The sequence below is a fragment of the Budorcas taxicolor genome, chromosome 20 (assembly GCF_023091745.1).
Source record: "Budorcas taxicolor isolate Tak-1 chromosome 20, Takin1.1, whole genome shotgun sequence".
Classification (NCBI taxonomy): domain Eukaryota; kingdom Metazoa; phylum Chordata; class Mammalia; order Artiodactyla; family Bovidae; genus Budorcas; species Budorcas taxicolor.
This window is the reverse complement of record NC_068929.1, coordinates 7,848,230-7,870,909: the sequence shown is the minus strand read 5'-3', so window position 1 is coordinate 7,870,909 and position 22,680 is coordinate 7,848,230. Positions and strand designations below refer to the sequence as shown.

The 22,680-nt window shown below is 52.4% G+C and overlaps 1 protein-coding gene across 1 annotated transcript in view; it reads left to right on the top strand.

The window, feature by feature from the left end:
- Positions 1 to 2,256: 2,256 nt before the first annotated feature.
- SH3PXD2B (SH3 and PX domains 2B) overlaps positions 2,257 to 22,680 on the top strand; it is a 117,811-nt gene continuing 97,387 nt past the window's right edge. Inside the window, exon 1 of the mRNA XM_052659018.1 lies at positions 2,257 to 2,331. Coding sequence (XP_052514978.1) covers positions 2,257 to 2,331 — 75 coding nt within the window. The remainder of the gene's footprint in view (positions 2,332 to 22,680) is intronic.

Below are 22,680 nucleotides of genomic sequence, written 5' to 3'. Positions count from 1 at the left end.
CAGAAGAAAAAGGAAGGGTGGGTGTGGAAGGATGCAGGCGTTGTGTCTCTGCTACAGGCAGGTAGGGGGAAGGTATCTCCTCCAGCCAGGCCTGTCGCAGCGGACGAGGGGAACACACTCAGGAGGATGGAGCGCCAGCTCCACTGCGGAGGGCGTGACTGAGGACAGGTCTCATTGCCTTTCTGGGAAAACCGAGGAAGCAGGCTGATTCACAGACTTCCTCTAGCGTCTGCCCTCCACGGTTCTGCCTTATTAGGAAGGCTTGGCTCATGCACACGATGAGGCAAAAGGCACAAAAAAGCCAAGCCTTCACCCCACTGGACATTTCCATGTTCTTTGACTTGTAATTGTGATGCAGAAGAAGGCGCCTTACACGAGTTACATCAATGAGGGTCCCACAAAACAAATGTCGCCCACAAACTGGGTTACAGAGGAAAATTTATTGAAGAGTCTATTTACAAAGTTGTGGGCAGGGTTCGGAGAGTCAAAGAAGGGCGCAGTACAGGCAGGACTGTCACCAGCCTTGGAGGGAAGGCTGGGAGAGCCAGTAAGGGAAGGTGGCTTTGGTAAGGACAACCCATCAGGGAGAAAGTTTGTGAACTGAATTCCCACACCTCTCTCTCCTCCTGCCCTGTCTCTTGCCAAGGCACCCCCCTATTCACCCAGCCCAACACGAAGTCAAAGGACAGGGAACCCATCAGTGAAATCCGTACCAGTCAGCCTCCAGGGCCAGAGCAGGGTGGTAAAACCTGGCAAGAAAGTCAGAGAGGCGAGGAGCGGCACAGAGCTAAAGGGAAACGGTACTGACATCTCTAGCGGCCTGGCCAGGGCTGCTGAGACGCATCCGCTCTGAATGACCCTCACCCACTTTCAAAGGCTGACCTTGGACCCAGGGTGGTAAGGAGCCGGCTCTCACAGGCCCAGAAGGGAGCTGTGTGGTTTTCTGGACCGGCTTACTACTTACTGTATGAGAGCCTTGGCCAGGAGCCTGAACCTCCTATCCCTGCACTATGTGCACGCTCATTCAGACGGTCTGTTCAGTCAACATGTCCTGAAAATGACTCAGTGCGGAGCCAGGGCTGGGAGGCACTGGATGAAGAAACGTGGAGCGGCCCCAGGCACCCTCAGCTTCAACCGTGAGTTGTGCCTAGGGCTGGCCAGTGACAGGGTCTCTCCCCGAGCTCTGTGACTCCAGAGGTTGCTCTCATTTGCCTTCTCGGAGTGTGAGTGCTAAGACTTTCAGTCAGGTCGGACTCAATCCTATGGACTGTAGCCCGCCAGGCTCCTCTGTCCGTGGGATTCTCCAGGCAAGAATACTGGAGTGGGTTGCCATTTCCTCCTCCAGGGGATCTTCCCGACCCAGGGATGGAACCCGAGTCCACCAATGCACCTGGGAAGCCCACCGCCTGCATGAGTCAACCCCCTGTCCCCCCCACAGTTGGCCTGAGAATTCAAAGAGAAATTATTTTTTACAAAACAGGAGGCACTGGGCCAGGCATGGAGTAAGCGCCCCAAATCTGGGGGTCGGTGTTCTTGTTGACAGGCGTCCACTGCGCCTCCCTCATTCACCATCCTCTCGCTCTCACGCCACACTTGCGTTTTGGGGGTGGGGGGCTCTTTTCTTGCTCCTTCTTGAATACCCATGGCTTTGAGCTGAGTTGACAATTGCCAATATTTATAGTGCACTGACATGCGCTTAATCCTGAAGACAGCCCCGCTTGGAAGGCAGCAGTACTAGGCCCATTTTATAGATGAATAAATTGAGCCCAGAGAGGTTAAGCCACTTGCCCAAGGCCACAGAGTCGAAGAGCAGCAGAGCCCAGCCCTCAGATCCGGCGCTAGACCGCGGCTATCACAAGGGGTGAGGGAGGGAACGAAGCCACCAGTCAATCACGATCGCAGGGCGGACCCGTGCCCGTCCCCTCCCCCGACTGCGGGGGCGCAGCGCCGGGACAAAGGCCCCGCGGCGGCCGGACGTCGGCCAGCCGGGCCCGCGCGGGGGGCGGGAGCTGGGGGCCGGGCGCTTTAAGCGGGGCGGGCCGGCAGCGCGGGGGGCGGGCCGGGGGCGGGCCGGGGGCGGGCGGCGGCGGCGGCGGCCGGGCCGGAGGGCGAGCGGAGCGAAGGGCGGCGGCGGCGGCGGCAGCTCGCGCTCGGCCCGGGCTCCCGATCGCGCCCGGCCCCTGGTTCCCGGCCCGCGGCGGCGCGTCCCGCACCCCCCCCGCCCGCCCCCGGCCCCCGGCCCCCGGAGGAGCGGCCATGCCGCCGCGGCGCAGCATCGTGGAGGTGAAGGTGCTGGACGTGCAGAAGCGGCGGGTGCCCAACAAGCATTATGTGAGTGCCGCGCGGCCCCACGCCCCCTCGAGCTCTGGACCCGTCGGGGGCGGCCGGGAGCCCCCCGGCTCTGAAAACTTCTGCCTCCTGCTCTTTCTCCCCCTCCGCCCCTGCGCTCCCCCGCCGCCCTGCTGCTGCGCGGCCCGGGTCTCTCCCGGCTCCGCCCTCTCCCCCTCCCCCTCCTCCCTTTTGCCCTGTTCAGCTCCTCCACCCTGCGCTCGGGCATCGCCCCTCATCGCCTCCTTGCGTGCCATCTCCCCCTTTCCCTCTTGTTCCCCCTAGTCCCTCCCTTTCCATCCGTGGAGAAGTCTGGCCCCAGCCGGTGTAGGGAACGAGAGGCTGAGAGAGAGGCGCCTGTTCTCAGGCCGCCCGCCCTGTCCCTCCTTGTCCGGAGGCGCTCTGACCCGCAGTGCCCAGCTACAGGTAGCCCCGCCGGGGATCGCCAGGTTGGCCCCGTCCTTCTGGAAGAGGCAGCCTGAAATCTCTGAGAATGGATCCTTTCAGTGCCTGCACCGTGAAAAGGGTTTTGGTTTTTTTTTTTTCCTTTGGCCCCTTCTCTCCAATAACTTCTGTTTAAAAATGTATGAAAGTTTTTTTCTGGTATCTCCCTGGCAAAATGAGAACTTGTTTAGAGCTGGCTAGGACTTGAGAAAATGGGCCGGTGGCCTCGTTTTGCAGATGGGAAGGCTGAGACTCTGGGAGGCATTGGGTTCTGGAACACGGCTGAGGTGCGTTTGGTTTTTCTCTGCTTCTGGAAGATGTGCCTGGGGTAGACGGTGACCCCCCCACCCCCAAGATGGGAATGGGTTCCCTCACCAGCCTAGGAGCTCAATCTGTGGGTTCAGAGGGCCCTCAGAGGGCCTCAGAAGTTCTAGATAGGGGGCTAGTGGGGCTGGGGGGTGTTGGGCCCTGGGGAGGCCTCTCTGCAGCAGGGAAGGGGGCTCTGGTGTCTCTGGTGGTGAGAAGGGGGCAGTGGCAGTGCCTAGTTGTGGAGAAGTTAACCAGGAAGGGAAAAAAGAGCAAGAGGGAGGGAAAAAATCCTAACAAAGAAGTGTAGGACAATAAAGAGCAAGGGGCGTTGGCTGGCTAAATTCAGCTCCTTGACATCTCTGCAAGTCCTCTTTGGGTCTCTTTTCTTAAGAGGCTCCTTCTTTTAAGATAGAGCTACATGCCCTCCACAGATAGTCTGCACAATTCTGAAAGGAGATAGCCCAGAATCCACTCTGCACTCGCTACAGAAAGGGTGTGCTGTGTGAGCCTGTATTGTTATTGGCTGGGCAGCCGGTTATTCAAGCCTTAGCCAGACGGTGGGAAGCTATTTCCTGGACCTGTGGCATCTTTAAATAGAGTGAAGTTTCCCTTGATTCCAAAGCTAGGTTAAATTGTCTTTTTTTTTTAAATGCCTTATTTATTTATTTTTAACTGTTTCAAATGCTGCCAAGTCTTGGTTTCTTGTTTGAGCTTGTTGACTGTGTAACTGAGTCGCCTCTTTGGTATACAGACAGTTTTTACCAGCTTGGCAACAGGAGGAAGTCTGAAAGTCCCCATGCTGCCTCCCCCCAGATCTGTGAGCCTGGAGCACCAGAATACATGCAGCAACCAAGAACTGGGCATCACCGTCCACTCTCCCGTCCTCTCCTGGCACATCAGGTGTGGGTGCTTAATTAAGCCCCCGTGACGGATGAGAAAACTAGGGCTCGGAAAGGTGAGGTCCTGTGCCTGAGGTCACAGTCAGGGCGAGAGCAGGAATGTAAACCCACGTCTGTTCAGCACCTGAAAGTGTTTTCCACCAGGCCACACCATTTTGCAGATTTCATGCCCATAGTCTCCCTAAGCATACTCCCCTCAAAGACGAGGAAATCTGCCATCATTTGTGATCACTCTGAGGCTTTTCATTCTCTGCTTAGATCCCTCCCTACCAGTTTTTTGGAGGTTCTGCAGCTCTGAAGGACATCTTTCTAAGCCTTCAACCACTTTTTAGGGGCCCCTTCAGATAAATCTCTACAAATTAACATGGATTTCGGTTTAAATCTTGGCATCACAACTTGCTAGCTGTGTGACCTTGGTTTCCTTGTCTGTAAAATGAGGGTAATGGTGCCCACTTCTTAGGGAGAGAGACCCTGTGACTGGCAGGGTTGACATTCCATAACCGCTAGCCGCCTGCATCCCTGCCCCGTGGTATCCATGTCACTCTGATTGGGAACGTGCCGACGTCATGTGAGGAGGATTTCACCGAGAATTTATTTTTCTGCGTGTGGGTTTAGTCACTCTTGTGATTCAAAGGGCCCCCTCCCTTCCAGCCAGGCTTTTGGGTTCATCAGATGAAGAGGGGTAACGAGTTGATCTGAAGCCTGAGTCATCCACGGGAACAGAGAAAATGAACTGCCCTGATGGCAAGAAACCCACCAGCAACTGCCAGTGACCCCCACTCGCGTTCTCCAGTCATCCCTGCCTCCGCCACTCTGGGAACCGGGACGGAGGCAGCTGTTGGCCTGAGCCTGAATTTTCTCCCCACGTAGTGTCCTCTTATCTGCAGTTGGCCCAGCCGCTCTGGAGAGAGAGCATGAACAAGGGAGTTGGACCGTCGCAGGCTCTGCCACTTCCTGCTGTGCGACCTTGAGCTGCTTTACCTCTGTTCACCTCTCTGAGCCCCACCTTCTATATCTGCAGATGGTAAATACTGCTTTCCTCCAGAGCAGAACTTCTAAACCTTCACCCCGTCGATATTCGGGACCAGATCATTCTCTGTTGTTGGAGGCTGGTCCCGTGTATTATAGGATGTTCAGCAGCATCTCTAGTTTCTACCCCCTAGATGCCTGTAGCGTCCCCCTCCCTAATTATACCAAAAATGTCCAAAATGTCCCCACACGTGTCCCCTAACCTCTAACCCCCTGCTCCAATGACTCCATGAGAATATACAAGTCGGTTACGGAGGGTTCCCCACCACCTGCTCCCCATTTGCAGCTACTTTGATCTCCTCTGCTCATATCTTGGTTGCCTGAGAAAGAAAAAGTCATAGGTGCTAGAGATCTCCAGCTGCACCTGGAGCTTAGGGCTGCCCATCGGGACTGGACTACTTGTTCCACCTGAAGCGGCATCTTCTCCATAATCAAGGTGGCATGTTTATCAGGCCTGGTCCCAGCCTCCTTCACCTTGTGGGCAGAGACATCATCAGTGGGCCCAAGGGCAGAGCCATAGGCCACATTTGGAGAATTCAGGGACAGAAGCTCCCAGGGCCTCTGAGATCCCAATGGATGGGTAGGGATTATTGTTGACAATAATATCAACAGTATTATCATTTGGAGAGGACTTCACTAGAGCCACTGCCCTCTCTCTGTTGGCCTTTTTCTGCTGGCATCTATCCAGGCTTTCTGAATGAATGGAAAGGGGGCTTTCATGTGTGACACCCTGGGAGACCCTCCCAGCTAGGTTATCTTCCAGCTTGAGGGGAGAAGGATGTGCTCCTTGTAGGTTTTGCAGGTTTTATTTGAATTGCCCCTGTTGCAGCACTGGAGAGGGATGTACAGAAGCCTTAGGGTTAGGAAAAAAGTCTCTGTTAGCAGGGGCCAGGAGACACTAGCTTGCTCTGTCTTGAGATCATTAGATGTTAAGAAGAACAAGATGCTAGGAGTAGTTATAGAAGCAATAATCTTAATAGCTGAAATTTAATTTGTTGTTGTGGGCCAGGCATTAGATGAGCTCTCTGTGTGTACATATTTAGTCATCAGAGTGGTCCTTTTAAATAAGTACTTTTCTAGTATACTAATACATAATTTTAAATATACAGATACATGGAATAAGTTAAATATCTATCTACCATCCAGCTGTCAGATCTTTACATTTTGCCGTATTCAAGTCATTTTTATTTTTTAAGAAATAAAACATTGCAGCTGCAAAGCCCCCCAACAAGCTCCCCTGTAAAACAAACACCGTCTCCTACATTTGGTGCTAATTGTTCCCATGCACATTTAAAAAATAACCAAGAGACATGGTTTTTTTAATTCACTAGCTTTATTGAGGTATGATTTACATACCATAAATTCACCCATTATAAGTATACGGTTGGCTTATTTTTTTAAAGAAATGTATAGAGCTGTGCAGCCGTCATCTCAATCCAGCTTTATCATATTCCCATCACCCCCAGAAAGATCCCTTGTGCCCTGTGGCGATCACTCCCCTTGCCACCTAGGTCCTGTGTACCTTGTAATGTTCTTAACTTTTCAGCACTCCCCAGAATCTTATATAGCAAGTTTTAAAAACTGTACAAAAACATACTTTTGAGATCTATGTTGGTATATGGAGCTCCAGTGCATTTCAACTGCTGCTTCATATTCCATTTATGAATATGTTTGGGTTGATTCATGCTTCTGGAGGAGACTTTTAGAATGCTTTCTCTTAGCTGCTTTGTACATACAGCTCAGCATAGGTGAGACCCAAGGCTCAGGCCCAGCTCACTGGGTTTTCAGCTGTGCATTCAGTGTCCCTGGGAGTGGTGTCTGTGTGTCTCTTTGCTCTGGGTCCTTGCTAACACTCTGAATTGTCAGACTTGTTTTTGTTCAGTTGCTCAGTCGTGTCTGACTCTTTGTGACCCCATGGACTGCAGCATGCCAGGGTTCTGTGTCCTTCACTATCCCCTGGAGTTTGCTCAGATTCATGTCCATTGAGGCAATGTTGCTATCTAATCATATCATCCTCTGCTGCCCGCTTCTCCTCCTGCGTTCAATCTTTCCCAGCATCAGGGTCTTTTCCAGTGAGTCAGCTTTTCGAATCAGGTGGCCAAAGTACTGGAGCTTCAGCTTCAGCATCAGTCCTTCCAATGAATATTCAGGGTTGATTTCCTTTAGCATTGACTGGTTTGATCTCCTTACCATCCAAGGGACTCTCAGGAGTCTTCTCTAGCCCCATGATTCAAAAGTATCAGTTCGATGCTCAGCCCTTCTGGTCCAACTCTCGCATCCCCTACATGACTACTGGAAAAACCATAGCTTTGACTTTTTAGTGGCTGTAGAATAGTATCTCATAGCAGTGTTTGTTTGCGTTTCCCTGCTCTCTAGTAAAATTAAGCATCTTTTCACACCTCTCTCAGCCATTTGAGTTTCCTCTTCTGTGAATTAATTGTTTTATCTTTTGTCCCCTTTTTCAGTATATTGAGTGATTGGTTTTCTATTAATTTATAGGATTTATTTATACACTTGGGATCCTGGTCCTTCGTTAGTGTTCCTGTTTTCTCCCTGAAACCAGAGGTTCAGAGTGGTACAGGCACATACCTGAGGTCATGCAGCAAAGCGTGGCAGGGTGGGGATTGATGTACGTGTACTCAGCAGCTCTGTGATCCCACCCCTGAGCCAAGTGACCTTGGGTGGATCATTTAAGCCTCCAGGCCCCAGCTTCTGCGTCCTGGCCCTTCCTCATCTCACTGTCCGCCTAGTCTGGACTGACGAAGCACAAGCTGCCGCCAACCCTTAGTCATTCTCACCCCAGGAAAGCTCTAGGTTGATTGTGCCCCTGGAGTGACGGGTTGGCAGACCCTGTGTTCCTGGCTTTGAGACCTCCCTCCTCACTTGCCATGCTCTAAGAGCCGAGGGTCTCTCCTCTGAGCAGCTGACTTTTGCAGGATGGATCATGCCCATATGAGGCATTATCAGCATTCTTGTTTCAGTCTATGGGAGGCCACTGGCTGGCAGGCTCAGTGGTTCGGAACGAACTGTGAATCTGCTGCCCAAATTAGCTACATTCTGTTTTCCAGCCTCCCCGGCCCCTCCCCCCAGACATCCTGGCACCCCATTTTGCAGAAACACGCAGGGCAGGCCAACAAACTTGAGTGAAAAGAACTTGGGCGTCAGAGACAAACACTTCTGCCTTCAAATTCTGCGCGGTCTCGGGTGACTCACTCAACCCCAAGCCTTAGTTTCTGTATGTGTGAAATGAGGACAGTGTCGCCCTTCTAGGATGGTTGTGCGCTTGTTTAGATAATGTGTGTGCTCGATCCGTTCTCCATCCCTCCTGCCGAGGGATGCCTGCCAGCTCCCAGCACATGTCTTATGGCTGCACCGTTGCTTCGTGAAGGAAGGACCTGACTCTGACTCTCTTCATGAGCGCCTAACCTGGGTGACCTCGCACAGCAGCTCCCCGAGGGTCTGTAAAATAGGAGCACTAATAGTGCTTACCTACAGGGGTGTGGCACTCCTCACACACTGTGGAGCCTGATGCCTCCTGTAGAAAAGGCACTCAATCATTGGCTGTCATGAAAATTGCCATTACTGACAGTAATTGCCGTGACCCACCTCTCTGCCTCTCTCCTGCCTGCTGCCCTGGGGGCCTGCGAGTGTTTTCTCTACTTGGGGTGCTGCTGCAGGCAGGATGCTTGCTGCCCTGGGAGAGGTCCATGAGCAAGGCAGAGCCCACCTGCCTTCCATATAGGCACCAGAAAGGCATGTGCTCTGGACTCTCTTCCCTCTTGGAACTGTGAACTCATCTCTTGCCACTTCTTGGGCTCAAGGACTGGAAAGCCACACGCAGAGCCCCGCCTCCGCAGCGTGAGCCGGGGAAGAGTCTCGGAGGCCAGGGCCTGTCTGCAGAGCACAGCTCTCGGAGGAGCTGTGGCACACGGAGTTAGTGCCTTCAGGAGACGTTAAGGCCCCTCGGGTAGGTTCGCTTTGTTTGTTTGTTTGTTTATTTCAATGGCTGTTGGCCTTGCCAGCCATGCTGTGCCATCTTATTCGCTCTGGCCCATGGTTGCAAGGAGCCAGGCCCTTCACCTCACCTGCCAGCTCATCCTCAGCCTGCCAGTCTTATGCTCTGGACCCCTGCACTTGTCTGAAGATCCAAGGGAGTGAGGCTATCATATCTTCATATTTACTTAAATGTCACTTAGTTCAGACTTTGAATCAATGCCATTCCTTGCTTCTGGTAAGCAAAGAAAGTGCACCAAATGGCCTGGATTCAAATCCCGGCCCTGCCACCTCCCGACAGTGTGACTTCAGACAAATTACTTACCTTTTCTGCACCTCATCTCTGTTTCCTCATCTGTAATAATGGTAGTTCAATAATTTCATTGGGCTGATGTGAGGACGAAATGGTCCTGGCACACAGTAAGGGCTTAATAGCTCTGAGCTATATTAGGAGTATACAAACTTAGTATCATTTATGATAGTAAAAGTTAGAAACCACTTAAACACCCATCAGTAGAGAATACAATAAATAAAACGTACTATAACCATGAGCTACAAAGAGCTAGAATGCCATCTAGATGGCAAAAAAATGTGTTCCATCTTCTGTCACGGGAATGTAAAATAGTAAAAGCAGGTGGCAAAACCACGTGCTCAGACTGACTCCCACCTGGTCACAAATGAAAGCTGAAAACGTGCATCAGTGAAAGCACAGAAGCCTGGATGATGAGATATATGTCACTTTCTTTTTGCTCATCTGTGCATTTCTCTGTTTTCCAAATGTTCTGCGGAGAACCCATATTCCTGTTTTTAGTTAAAAATTTAAAACACAGCAAATGCTCACTTGGAAAGAGAAGTGGTGCCAGGCCGTGGCGGCTCCAGCCAGGTTCCCACCTCCCTGCCCCCTGTGCTGTCCTGAAGCCGCAGAGGCCTCCGGCTCCTCCGAGAGCTGTGCTCTGCAGACAGGCTCTGGCCTCCGAGACTCTCCCCTGGCTCACGCCGCCGAGGCGGGGCTCTGCGTGTGGCTTTCCAGTCCTTGAGCCCAAGAGGTGGCAAGAGATGAGTTCACAGTTCCAAGAGGGAAGAGAGTCCAGAGCAGATGCCTTTCTGGTTGAAATGCTCCTTGCTCGGGGGCCAGGCCCTCTCCCCACTGGGAGGCCTGGGGTCTCCCACGAGTCGGCCTGTGAGGAGGGGCTGGTGCAGCTCCTCGGGGCTCTCATATCAGTAATGCTTATATTGGAATAGGTTGGAAAGACTTACAGGCTGGATGGAGTTCAAGAGTCTGCACCATGAGGTCACAGGGACACCAGAGAGGTCATTCAGGTTAGAGGTGTGCCCCCACACCCACTCCCCTGGACGGATCGTCCATTGGCTTGTCACCCATCCAGAGGTGCACAGGCGTCATCACACAGCAGAGTCGTCACCCGGCCAAAAAGGCCTAGCGCACTGTCCATGCGTGGACACTCGTATCCTGTTGCAAGTCGTGCATGCTTTTTTCCTTGAAGAAAGAGCTCTGGGGAGGCAAAAGGTCTTACTTGGTGGTGTGATTCCATTTTCTCCTTCCCCTGGGGGGCCAGGGCCAGCTGCAGGTCACTGCAGCTACGAGAGAGGCAGCCGCCAACTGAGCGTCCTGTCAGCCTGGCGAGCGCAAGGCGTGAGGCGTGCGCGCCCTGGCCCAGGGCGAGGAGGCCTCTTCAGGAGGACGTGAGGCCAGGAGGGTCCGTGCGGCGTCTGTGCCGAGACTGGGCCCAGGGCTGGTTCTGTTCTTCACTCACTCTGGGACCTCAGCCTTCTCCTCTGGGAAATGGGCGGCTTTGGCGAGGAAGCTACGTGAGCTTTTGTGCAGAGTGCCCGAGGGCGCTGCTGGGACGGCTGTACCTCGGTGCCTCCTGGCCCGGGGTCGTGCCCAGAAACTGGGGCCCTGGGGTCCCTCTCAAGAGCCCTTGTCAGTGGCGTCACCCAGGCCAGGGTGGAGCTGGTACCCCTGCCCTCTGCCGGTTTGTGGGGACTGGCTGATGCAGTAGACGGGAGGCCTGGGGTCTCCCACCAGTTGGCCTGTGGGGAGGGGCTGGTGCAGCTCCTCAGGGACTCTACCAGGAGCCCACAGGCCCGAGCTTTGCTGGAAGCCATCCTCCTTTTGTCCCATTTTCCAAACTGCGGGTGTTCTCTCCTCATACTTGCTGGCCCAGGTGCAGACCTGCAGACAGGAGGTGAACCCAAGCCTGGGACCTTTTTCATGTAGCAAAGGGACAAGGGACCAGAGGTGCATCCATTCTGTGTGTGTGTGTGTTTAGCGGGTGGGGAGGCAGAGCTCTCCTGCCAGCTTTTGCAGGCCTCTCTCCGGCCGTCTCAGAGCTTAGGGCTGCCAGATTTACCAAAGAAAATACAGGATGCCCAGGGAAGTTTAAATTTCAGATAAACATACAAAATTTGGGACATACTTATACTAAAAAATCATTCATTATTTATTTGAAATTCAAGTTTCCCTGGGCATCCTGTGCTTGATCTGGCAAGACTGCTAAAACTACCACTTTCAGTAAGACAACTACCAAGAAACGATCATACTTTGTGATCCTGACAGTTCTTAAGAATTCACTGAACACAGGTAAATCCCTTCAGGGGCCAGGCACTTCTGAGCAAAGAGATGATACCCAGATGTGCAAAGTGGGGATTCAGACCTCAGGGAGGCTGGTGTCCTGAGAGATAGATGGATGGCAGTTTAGGACTAGTCTGGCACTGAGGAATGAACAGGGGCTGTGCCCTTGGATTCTGGGAAGCTGGACTTGGAGAAGGCAGCACGGTACCCAAGGCTGCTCACACCCCCAGGAGAGATGCTGCCGAGTGGCGAAGGGTAAAGGGGCTTCAGGCAGAGAGAACAGAGGAGAGGGAAGCGGCAGCCCTGGCATCTGGCATGTTTGAAAAAAGCAGGAGAGGTTTGAGGGATGGAGATGGAGCTTGATGGGTGGCTGGGGTCCCCAAGGGTCTGGGGGCTTCTGACTGGGCCAAAACCCACAAAAGAATAAAAGCAAAGGGAACTCCCTGACAGTCCAGTGGTTAAAATGAAGTTGCTCAATCTGTCCGACTCTTTGCGACTCCATGGACTATAGTCTACCAGACTTCTCAGTCCATGGGATTTTCCAAGCCAAAGTACTGGAGTGGGTTGCCATTCCCTTCTCCAGGGGATCTTCCCGACCCAGGGATTGAACCCACGTCTCCTGCATTGTAGGCAGACGCTTTACCCTCTCAGCCACCAGGAAAGCCCCAGTGGTTAAGGCCCCACCCTATTGATGCTGGTGGGCCTGAGTTCAATCCCTGATTGGGGAACTAAATTCCCACTAGCCACATGGCACAACCTAAATAAATAAACGTAGACTCTACCTTCAAGAAGGCCTTGCCCGCCTCCTCTCACCACCCCCCCCCCCGCCCCCCACCCACACACACCCAGCCAGTGCTCAGAATCAGAGATGTCCCAAATGAAAGTTGCTGGAGAGGTCAGGAGGACCTGGGACTCAAGAACACTCCCCCAGCTTGATGGGTTGGGGGCACACCTTTCACGGGAGAATGGAAGGGGCAGACACAGAACAAACCTGGGAGGCTAGAGGGAGAGAACACCTGTCCACAGGAGGACTGTGTGCAGACAGGAGAGATGAAGTCAGGGAGGGAGGGAGGGGAGAGATGAAGTCAGGGAGGGAGGGAGGGATGGGAAAGAGCAGAGGGTCTGTGAAAGCCAGCAGGGCGTCAGCGGCTCAGCAGTAAAGAATCCACCTGCGGCACAGGAGACATGGGTTCCATCCTTGGGTCAGGAAGATCCCCTGGAGACGGGGATGCAACCCACTCCACTGTTCTTGCCTGGAGAATCCCATGGACAGAGGAACCTGGCGGGCTACAGTCCATGGGGTCACAAGCCGGGCATGACTTAGCAACTAAACCACCACCACCAACATCATGAAAGCCAGCAGGAATTCTGAAATTTGGGAGGGATTAAATAACTCCGGATTTGTTTGGTTCTCAAGACTTAATAATCATTTATTGTTATTATTATTGAACAGCTTTCATTTACTCCAGTGCTTATTATGTGCTCAAAAGCTTTTCATGCCTTATGTCGCAGAATCTGAGCAGCAGTTCTGTGGGATATGGAGTATTACTCAGGACTCTTGGGTAGCAAGTGACAGAAATGAGCCTAGCTAACTTAAGCCAGAGGGAATGTACTAGATAAATGGCTCTGGCAGAACTGGCTTAGCCGCCAGTCACAGAAAGGACCTGGCCAGCTGGGGCCATCCAGGGAGTTGAAACTGCCAACGGGCCTCAGAACATCACGAGAAGCAGGCACCTGCTCTATCCCTCAGTCCCTGTGGCCACTCATGAGTCCAGTTCCAGGGAGAGAGAAACTGATTGGCCCAGCCGGGTCTCCTGACTCTCCTTTGGTTAGGCAAGGGCGAGGAGCTGTGATAGACCGGCCCACTGGAATTGCCAGTAGTCATTGTAGGGGACTTAGGGTACTGTGTTGCTGGAAGAAGTGGAGCGTGGCGCCCGAATAGGTGGAAACAGTAGATGTCTGCTACGCAGACACTGTTACTAGCCCATTTCACAAACGTGGAAACTGAGGCTTAGATGAAGTACTTCGCCCAGGATCACACTCGTCTCTGCTGTCATTGAATGTAAAGAATGGTACACTCAACTCGCCACCACCTCCACCCTTCAGACTTGCCTTTAAAGTACATAAGGATAGGATTTTCTGTTCTGCTTAATTAGGCAGAATTGCAGGACCCCCTTGCCTGCTCCACTGACAAAGAAAGCCAAAAACCCACACAGTGGCGTCACCGTTTCCTCCTTCCCAGCCAAGGTGTGAATCAGCAGCCGGTGGCGTTGGGCCATCCTTGGCTGCCAGTCCGTTGCACAGATGTGGCTTATTGTCTGCCCTGGGCCAGGCCTGGCCCCAAGCCAAAGAGAGGCTGAGATGACCAGGCAGCCTTTGTCCTCACAGAGGTCACCATCTGTTTAGACCGTGTCACTGTGGCGTAAGGGCTATGGTGGGGCCTGCTATAGGGCCGTGGGGACAGGACAAGGGGCCAAGGCCTGGCTTGCCCATGCGCTGCTAGGAGAGAGGTGGCATTCTGAGCTGGGGTCCACAGGAGATGGGTGTTCCTGGACAAGGAGAGCCAGCTAGCAGAGTTCTTAATACGGGTAGAATTTGGAGGGTCCTTGAACTTCAAAGAGGAGGAGTACATCTTTATCATCAATAACCTCCAATAGCAATTTAGCATTGCTTTCCTTTAGGAAGACAGTGACCCTTGGATATTTACTAAGGCCTGTGACTGTCACAGGTGGAAATTCACAGGTATTCCCACATCACTTTACAATTGTTGCATGGACCCCGGTAGATCTACACTTACCCTGCTTCAGAATCATGATGCTCTTTGACCTACTGCTGGATTTTGTTACTTATTGCTTCAATAAAGTGTGTGTCTATTCATTATCTTTTGAAACATTTTTACTCAGTATTAGTTTCATTTGGAATGTTACATGCTTTATTCATTTTTAAGTTATTTTGAGAAGGGGACCATAGATACCATCAGATTGCCAAGAAGCTCCATGGCACAAATATACAAAAAGGCGAAAGACTTCTGGGTAGAAGTTTCAGAGTTTGGGCTTGGAAGTCAGGCGTCAGTTTGACCTGGCCCTGCTCGTGACTGGCTGAGTGTATGATCTTCGTAAGTGACTTGACTTCTTTGTGCCTTGGGGTTTTCATCTGTAAAATGAGGGTAAGAATAGTACCTACTGTGGGTTATTTCCTGTAAAGGGTTTGGAGCAGTGCCTAGGACATAAAGCACTGGATAGTTACCTGTTAGTATTATATTTATCATCATCATTATCATCCCTTAACGAATGATGCGCATTTTTAATAAGCAACCTTGGACCATGTGACATGGGTGGTCTGGAATGACCACACCTTGAGAAACAGTCTCTAAATGGACACACCCCCTCCTAAGATTTAAAAGCAACATTCCCTGAAGATTTATGTATTTGGGTGTTTAGCAGTGTGGTGATTGAAAATATTGAAAATAACATCAGTGCTTACCAGAGGCATGATTAAATAAATGGACTACTGAAGATCCTTCAAAAATTTTTCTCAAAGAGTTTTAAATGAAATAGGGACTCACTCACCATGTAACACAAGTGAAAAATGTCGTATATACAATGTGATCTTAATTTCATAAACTAACGTATAGAAAAAGGACCTGGGGAGAAATATGCCCGAAGCTTCGTCTCTGGTGTTAGAAATGTGCATGCTTGTTAAGACCTCAGACTCTGCCATCAGACTTCATTCCCAGCTGGATGGAACAGGTTACTTCACACACTGGATCTTACTTTCCACCACCACTGAGTGGAAACAGGAATGCAGTGCAGCCTCGTAGGAAACACGCTGGAGGCCATTGGTGGTTGTGCGCAATTCCACTGTTTTGCATTGGGTTATATTTTTTATGTATTATCCCAGGTTTCTCTAGAGGGGAGAGGACTGGGTTAGGACCAGAGTCAGGAAAGTGTCCTGAAGGGAGGGAGAAGAAGGGACCCCACTTCCCCTGCTCCCTTTTTTCTGTCTCATAGACTTGTATATGAAGACACAGAAACTGGTGGAAAAGTCCACATAGGGGTTCACAGCAAGGCTAGGAGGAATAGTCGGCTGGGTGAGGAGACCAGCAGGGCACAGGTACAGGGGTGGCCAAGGAACCCACAGAACCTGCCCTTTGGGAACCACCTGCAGTTGCATGCAGGAAAAGGGCTCCTTGGATGTGCAAAGTTTGGTACCCACTTATGCAGCCTCGCCTCCTTTATCTGGTGTGAGAATCCCTAATCCTTTTCTGATACCCCAATAGACGGCTGTCCCCAGGGTTTGAGAGCCCAGTCCCTCTACATTCTCATCTGTTTCTTTTCTCCCTCGTGCCCTCAAGCCCAGAGGGATAGGAGGATGAAGCTGCACTTACATGGAGGGGGCAGATGTTTAGGGAGTATCCTAGACCGTCTTAGTTGGCCTGTATCTACCTGTCACCCAACCAGGGCATCAGCTTAGATGTTTCCTAGTGGACCAGGCCCGTCTCAGTGCTCATACCTTGGGTCTAGTTGTCTGTTAACTTGTCTCCTCTCCACTAGGCCCTGAGTCCCTCACAGTCCAGGACCTGACCCAGAACAAATCAGTTCTTGTTCTTTCAATGAACCCTCTTAGTCCCAAGGTCCCATGATTCTAGGGTGATGGCCATTGATGGCATCCTTCAACTGAGACAGAGTTAGATGCCTTGTGTTGACCTGCTCCTGCCACCAGGCCAAGCATTGTGTCATAGTAGATAAGGCACAGGCTTTGGAGGCAGCCAGGCCTGGGTGTAAATCCTGGCTTTGTTACTTTCTACCTGTGCGGTTTAGGGTTTGTTACTTAACCTCTCAGAACCTCAGTATCTTCTTCATCTTACTGCAAGGACATCCAACCAGTACATTCTAAAGGAGATTAGCCCTGGGATTTCTTTGGAAGGAATGATGCTGAAGCTGAAACTCCAGTACTTGGGCCACCTCATGCAAAGAGGTTGACTCATTGGAAAAGACGTTGATGCTGGGAGGGATTAGGGGGCAGGAGGAAAAAGGGATGACAGAGGATGAGATGGCTGGATGGCATCACTGACTCGGTGGACGTGAGTCTGAGTGAACTCCAGGAGCTGGTGATGGACAGGGAGGCCTGGCGTGCTGTGATTCATGGGGTTGCAAAGAGTCGGACACGACTGAGCGACTGAACTGAACTGAACTGAGTAAGTGACACATAGCAAACCTTCAAGAGAAAAGCAACTAATTCTCAGTCTAGTCCAGTGGACACAGATGGAATACTTTAACCCCTTGGGATGCTACAAGGTCGAACCGTATGAAATTTGTAAAAGAACAGTCCTGTATGTTTTCCTTGCTGTTGGAGTTCTCTGGCGGTGTGTCTGCTTTCATCATTGGTTTAGATTTCCTGTCTCATCCTGTTGTCTGCTTAGTCGCAGTCAATCCAGACCCCCCCGCCCCGCCCCCAGGCTGTAGTTTCCCATCCACCTCCCCTCCCCGTCCCCCCACCTGCTCTGCTCATGGCCATGCTGTGGTCCCCAGCGTGTGTCCCCTTAGTCGGGTCTGTGCTTTGTCTTCATGTCTCATTAGACGGTGTTTTTCCCCCATAGCAGTAAGTTGAATTGGTGCATCACTATGCAGTTACAGGAGAAGGCAATGGCACCCCACTCCAGTACTCTTGCCTGGAAAATCCCATGGACGGAGGAGCCTGGTAGGCTGCAGTCCACGGGGTCGCACAGAGTCGGACATGACTAAAGCGACTTAGCAGCAGCAGCAGCAGTATGAAATTGCCAGTTTTTGACTTAACAAATGGCAATTTCACTTAGTTCAACCTAGTAATCTAGTTTGATTTGGGCCTACGGAACCCACTCTGCTTGCATGGCAGGGGATTAGGGGCCACCACTCTACCAGGCGTCTCATCGACATTATCACATTTACACATTAAACAGCCCTGCTGCTGCTGCTGCTGAGTCGCTTCAGTCGTGTCCGACTCTGTGCGGCCCCATAGACAGCAGCCCACCAGGCTCCCCCGTGCCTGGGATTCTCCAGGCAAGAACACTGGAGTGGGTTGCCATTTCCTTCTCCAATGCATGAAAGTGAAAGGGAAGTCGCTCAGTTGTGTCCGACTCTTAGCGACCCCGTGGACTGCAGCCCACCGGGCTCCTCCGTCCATGGGATTTTCCAGGCAAGAGTGCTGGAGTGGGGTGCCATCACCTTCTCCGACAGCCCTGAGAGACTGTAAATACTCTTCCAGTCATCCCTTGGTATCCATGGGGGGCTGGTTCCAAGGCCTCTTGTGGATACCAAAGTCCGTGGATTCTGGAGTCCCTTATATACAGTGGCATAGTGTTTGCGCATAATCTTGTTCAGTTCTGTTCAGTTCAGTCGCTCAGGTGTGTCTGACCCTTTGCAACCCCATGAACTGCAGCACACCAGGCCTCCCTGTCCATCACCAACTCCCGGAGTTCACCCAAACTCATGTCCATTGAGTCAATGACGCCATCCAACCATCTCATCCTCTGTCGTCCCCTTCTCCTCCTGCCTTCAGTCTTTCCCAATATCAGGGTCTTTTCAGATGAGTCAGCTCTTCACATCAGGTGGCTGAAATACTGGAGTTTCAGCCTCAGCATCAGTCCTTCCAGTGAACACCTGGGACTGATCTCCTTTAGGATGGACTGGCTGGCTCTCCTTGCAGTCCCCTTGTGTATCCTGGCAAATACTTTAATCATCTCTAGGTTTCTTATAATACCTAATACAATGTAAGTGCTATGTAGATTGTTGTAAATACAGTGTAAATGCTACGTAAATAGTTGCCGGCAAACAGCAAATTCAAATTTTTTTTTGGAACTTTCTAGATTTTCTTCCTCTTTCTATTTTAATCTGAGCTTGGTTGAATCCACAAATGCAAAGGGGTGACTGTATTAGCATCCCCATTTACCAGATGGGGAAACTGGGGCCCCTAAGTAGCTTGCTCAAGGAAGTATATAGCCAGGGTTGGAACCCAGGTCTGTCTGACTGAGTCTGTGGCTGTTTGCTTTGCTGCTGTCTTGAGATGGGGCTGCCTGTCTCCCTGTGGAGTGGCAGGAGCGCTCCCAGCACTCTCTTGGGCCCTCTGAGCCAGGGGCTGGCAGCTATAGACTGAAACTCCCTGAGACGCTGCTGTGGGATGCCACGTTTCTTTTTCTGGTTTGGACAGTTGGCTTCTGCAGTTTCTGCTGCAGCCTCTGTAGCTTTGTAGGGGGCATTATGGAGTCAGACAAACCTGGGTTTGCATTCTGGCCCCCTCCTCAAGCAGCGGTGTGGCTTTGGACCCGCCATCAGTTTGCCGTGCTGTGAAATGGGATGGATGGTAAGCCTCACTCCGCAGGGCTCCTGAGAGCAGAGTGCTGAGGATTTCACAAGTGCTCATTAGTGCTGGTCCTCAGCTGGAGAACCCCTGTGAACCCCAGATTCACAGCCTCTCCAAGCTCCACCAAGAGAATTAGCCCTCCTCCTCTGTGCTCCATCAGAGGCTGTGAAGTGCTCCCTAGAGGGCCTGTGGCCTGTGAGAGGATTGTACCACTCTCTTCTCTGCTGAGTACCTACTGTGTGTCAGGCACTGTGCTGGGCCCTTTAGGTGAACCGAGACCCCAGGCAGCGCAGTGGTGAAGAATCTGCCTGCCGGTGCGGGAGATGCGAGAGACTTGGGTTCGATCCCTCGGTCAGGAAGATCTTCTGCAGTAGGAAATGGCAACCCATCCAGTATTCTTGCCTGGGGAATCCCACAGACAGAGGAACCTCGTGGGTTCCAGTCCATGGGGACACAGAGTCAGACACGACTGAGCACGCACTCACTAAGACCAGGGGACCGCCTGTCCCGCAGTCCTGGTTTATTTTATGGCTACGCCACATGGCATGCAGGAGCTTAGTTCCCCGGTCAGGGACTGGACCCGCGCCCAGCCCCCTGCAGGAGAAGCACAGAATCTGAACCACTGGGCCACCAGGGAAGACCCCCGCAGCCCTGGTTTAGGTCTTAGGTCTGTCACGTGCTGGCCATGTGGCCTTGTGTCGGCCGTGTGGCCTTGTGTCGGTCAGCGTCGCCACACTCCGCGCCCAGTCCGCCAAATAAGTGTGGCCGTTTTGATTCTTTTGCGCTGCTCGGCTTTATTCCTGCTGCCTCTGCGCTTGCACACAGTGGGTGCTCCAGCTGGCGCCCCAGTTCTCCCCATAGGGAGAGATTTAAAATCTCTCAGCTGCGTTTCCTGCATTGCCCCGGGCTCCTCTGAGGCCTGGCAACCTGGGCGATCTCCACGAGCCCTCAGTGCTTGCCCTGGAGGCTTTCCTAGAAAGCTAGCCTTCAGGTTAGTTTCAGCAGAGCGTGGGCTCCGGCTGCCAACACCTCTGCTCGCCATTGGAAAGTTCCCCGTGCTGCTCCAGCCAGATGTGTGCAAGGCCGTGAGCTGGCAGCCAGAGGCCCGGCTGATGCTGCAGACCCGGTCCAGCAAGAGTTTCCACCAGCTCCGAGTCTCCGCCTAGAGGAACAGAGGGGCCGGGCCCCCTGGCCCTGCGAGTGGGTCATGCCCATCCTCTGGGTGAGACCCCAGCAGTGAGGGCAGGATGGGCTTCAGGGAGGGCAGTTGATTGGATTTCACAGCAAAAGACATTCCTGATTTTCCCATTTAACATAGCTTATCTCGACAGATTTGAGTCAGCCCTGGAGGGGGCCAGGGGACAGGCTCAGCCTGAGCCTCTAGGGCCCCATCTCTGTGAGAGAGTTATTAGTGATTGCACGCAAAGCTTCCTGCAAGTCAGGCTGTGTGCCAAGATTCTGCCCTGCATTAGCCTGTTGAATCCTTAGCCAACCCTGTAAAGTAGGTATGACTGTTCCGTCCACTTTACAAACAAGAAAATGGAGACTCAGCCGTGAAGTGACTTGTGAAGTCCCACAGCAGCGTTAAGCTATAGAGCCCAGAGTCACACCTGGGTACCGGAAAGCCAGTGCCTATTTTTTTTTTTTAATGGCATTAAAGAGTAGTTGTTAATTTTATTTTTTATTTATATGCATGCGTGCAGGAGGATTCCCTTTTTTGGTGTCACATTCTGCTAGCTTCTGTGCCTGTGCAGGTTCTCATAACCACCACCCCAGACGGGAAGAATGAGCCCATCACCTCCTGAGAGTCCCCTTGGCTGCCCGGACTTTTGGATGATGTGAAATGCCGCCTCCACCCGCAGCTGGAGTTGCTCCTGTGTCGTTCTCTTATTCTCCATCGCCTGTCCAGAGAGGTCTTGGGGTGAAGTGTGGACCTCTCTCCCAGGGCTGGGCCCTGCGCCTGCATTCTTCTCTGTAACAAAGCCGATTCTGTTGCTAGCATGCTTGGCAGTTGAACTGTTCACTCAGCCATTCCAAGAGCATTGGTACCCCAGACTCAGAGCCTTGAATGAGGCCACATTGATTTATGACCTTGGGGCCTTATCTTGGCTTTCTCTCATTCTGCCTGCCTGCCTATCCATCCGCCTGTTGGTCTCCCACTGGGCAGTTCCTAAGAGCAGGCACAGCACAGACTAGGGTGAGCCTGACAGGCCTGGCTTGAGGGCCCCCAGGGGCGTGGGCTGAAGTCGTATGAACAGATTTCCCGGAAGAACATGTGCTGAGCAAGGGCAGCCCTAGTGGGAACCCAGAGAATGAGGGTCTCCAGAAAGGCTTCCAGGAGGAGGTAACCTCTACACCAACTCCTGGGAAGTGAAGAGTTGCTGTACCGGTGAAGGGAGAGAAGATGCTCCCTCCAGAGGCAATGGGAGGCGCAGGGGTCACAGGCAGGGGAGCACCTGGTCCGGTGGGAGTGGGAGGAGGCCCCCTAAAGACCTGACGTGCCTTTGTTGTCTTCACTGTCTGAAAGCTCCAGAAGGGTCAGGACTTCTGTCTTCCTGGTTCGTGGCCGTATCTCCAGCCTTTGGAAGGGAGACTGGTACACAGTAGGTGCTCTGTATTTGCTGAATGAATGAATGAACTGAAGTGTTTGTAGCAGAAGAGAGATTCCATTCTACTTGCACTTTAGAGATGAACTGGACCTGTCTCCCACCTCCCAGCTTGGCAGCCCTCTGCCCATGGGCACAGTCTGAGACCAGCCTCATTGCCCACCTGAGCATTTACTGTGTGTCCTAGGGGCAAGGAGTACAGTCAGTCCTAAACCAGAGCGTTCTATCTGCCGCTGACACCACAAGCACTTGTATTTGGGCCCCTTTCCAAGCATTCACTTAATTGAAAAGATTGAAAAGAAAAAACCTTGGCTGCCAGCCGCACTCAGTATGTCACTTGCTGTGGCGCCTGAGCTTGGCAATCCTGACGCTGACTCGGGACAGGAAAACGCTGCCCGGGGCCAGGAGAGCCAGGCCTGGCTCTGGGGATCTGGGAGGAGGAGAAGGGACTTAGGAGGCTGCAGGAGGTGGGCTTGAGACTGAGGCGCCCGCTTCCCAGCTGCATGGCCTTGAGCATGGCCTACCCCTGGGTTTCCACCTCCCCCACCTGAGGGCAGCCCCACCTTCTGACAGGCCTTTCATGATGATTGACCTGATGTTGGTAAAATCCCATGGGCAAAGGAGCCTGGAGGGCTACAGTCCATGAGGTCACAAAAGTTAGCGCCTAAAGAACAACCAAGTGCCTAGCGCAGGTTCAGCATGTAGCCAGCAGGTTTCCTGGCATGGATGCTGCTTTTATTTTAGGCCCCCACTCAGCTTGGGAAGATCCCCTGGAGAAGGAAATGGCAACCCACTCCAGTATTCTTGCCCGAAGAATTCCATGGACAGAGGAGCCTGGCGGGCTACAGTCCATGGGGTCGCAAAGAGTCAGACACGACTGAGCTGCTAACACAGGCACACACCACTCAGCTTGGTCCTGCCTCACTCTGATGTCCTAGGTCTCAAAGGCATCATGGCACTCAGTGGCATTTCTCCAGGATTAAACTTAATGTCTGGAGAAAGAAATGGCAACCCACTCCTGTATTCTTGCCTGGAGAATCCCATGGACTGGGGAGCCTGGTGGGTTACAGTCCACGGGGTCGCAAAGGTTCAGACACGACTGAGCGACTAACATAAACTTAATGTACCTTCTTTGAAAAGA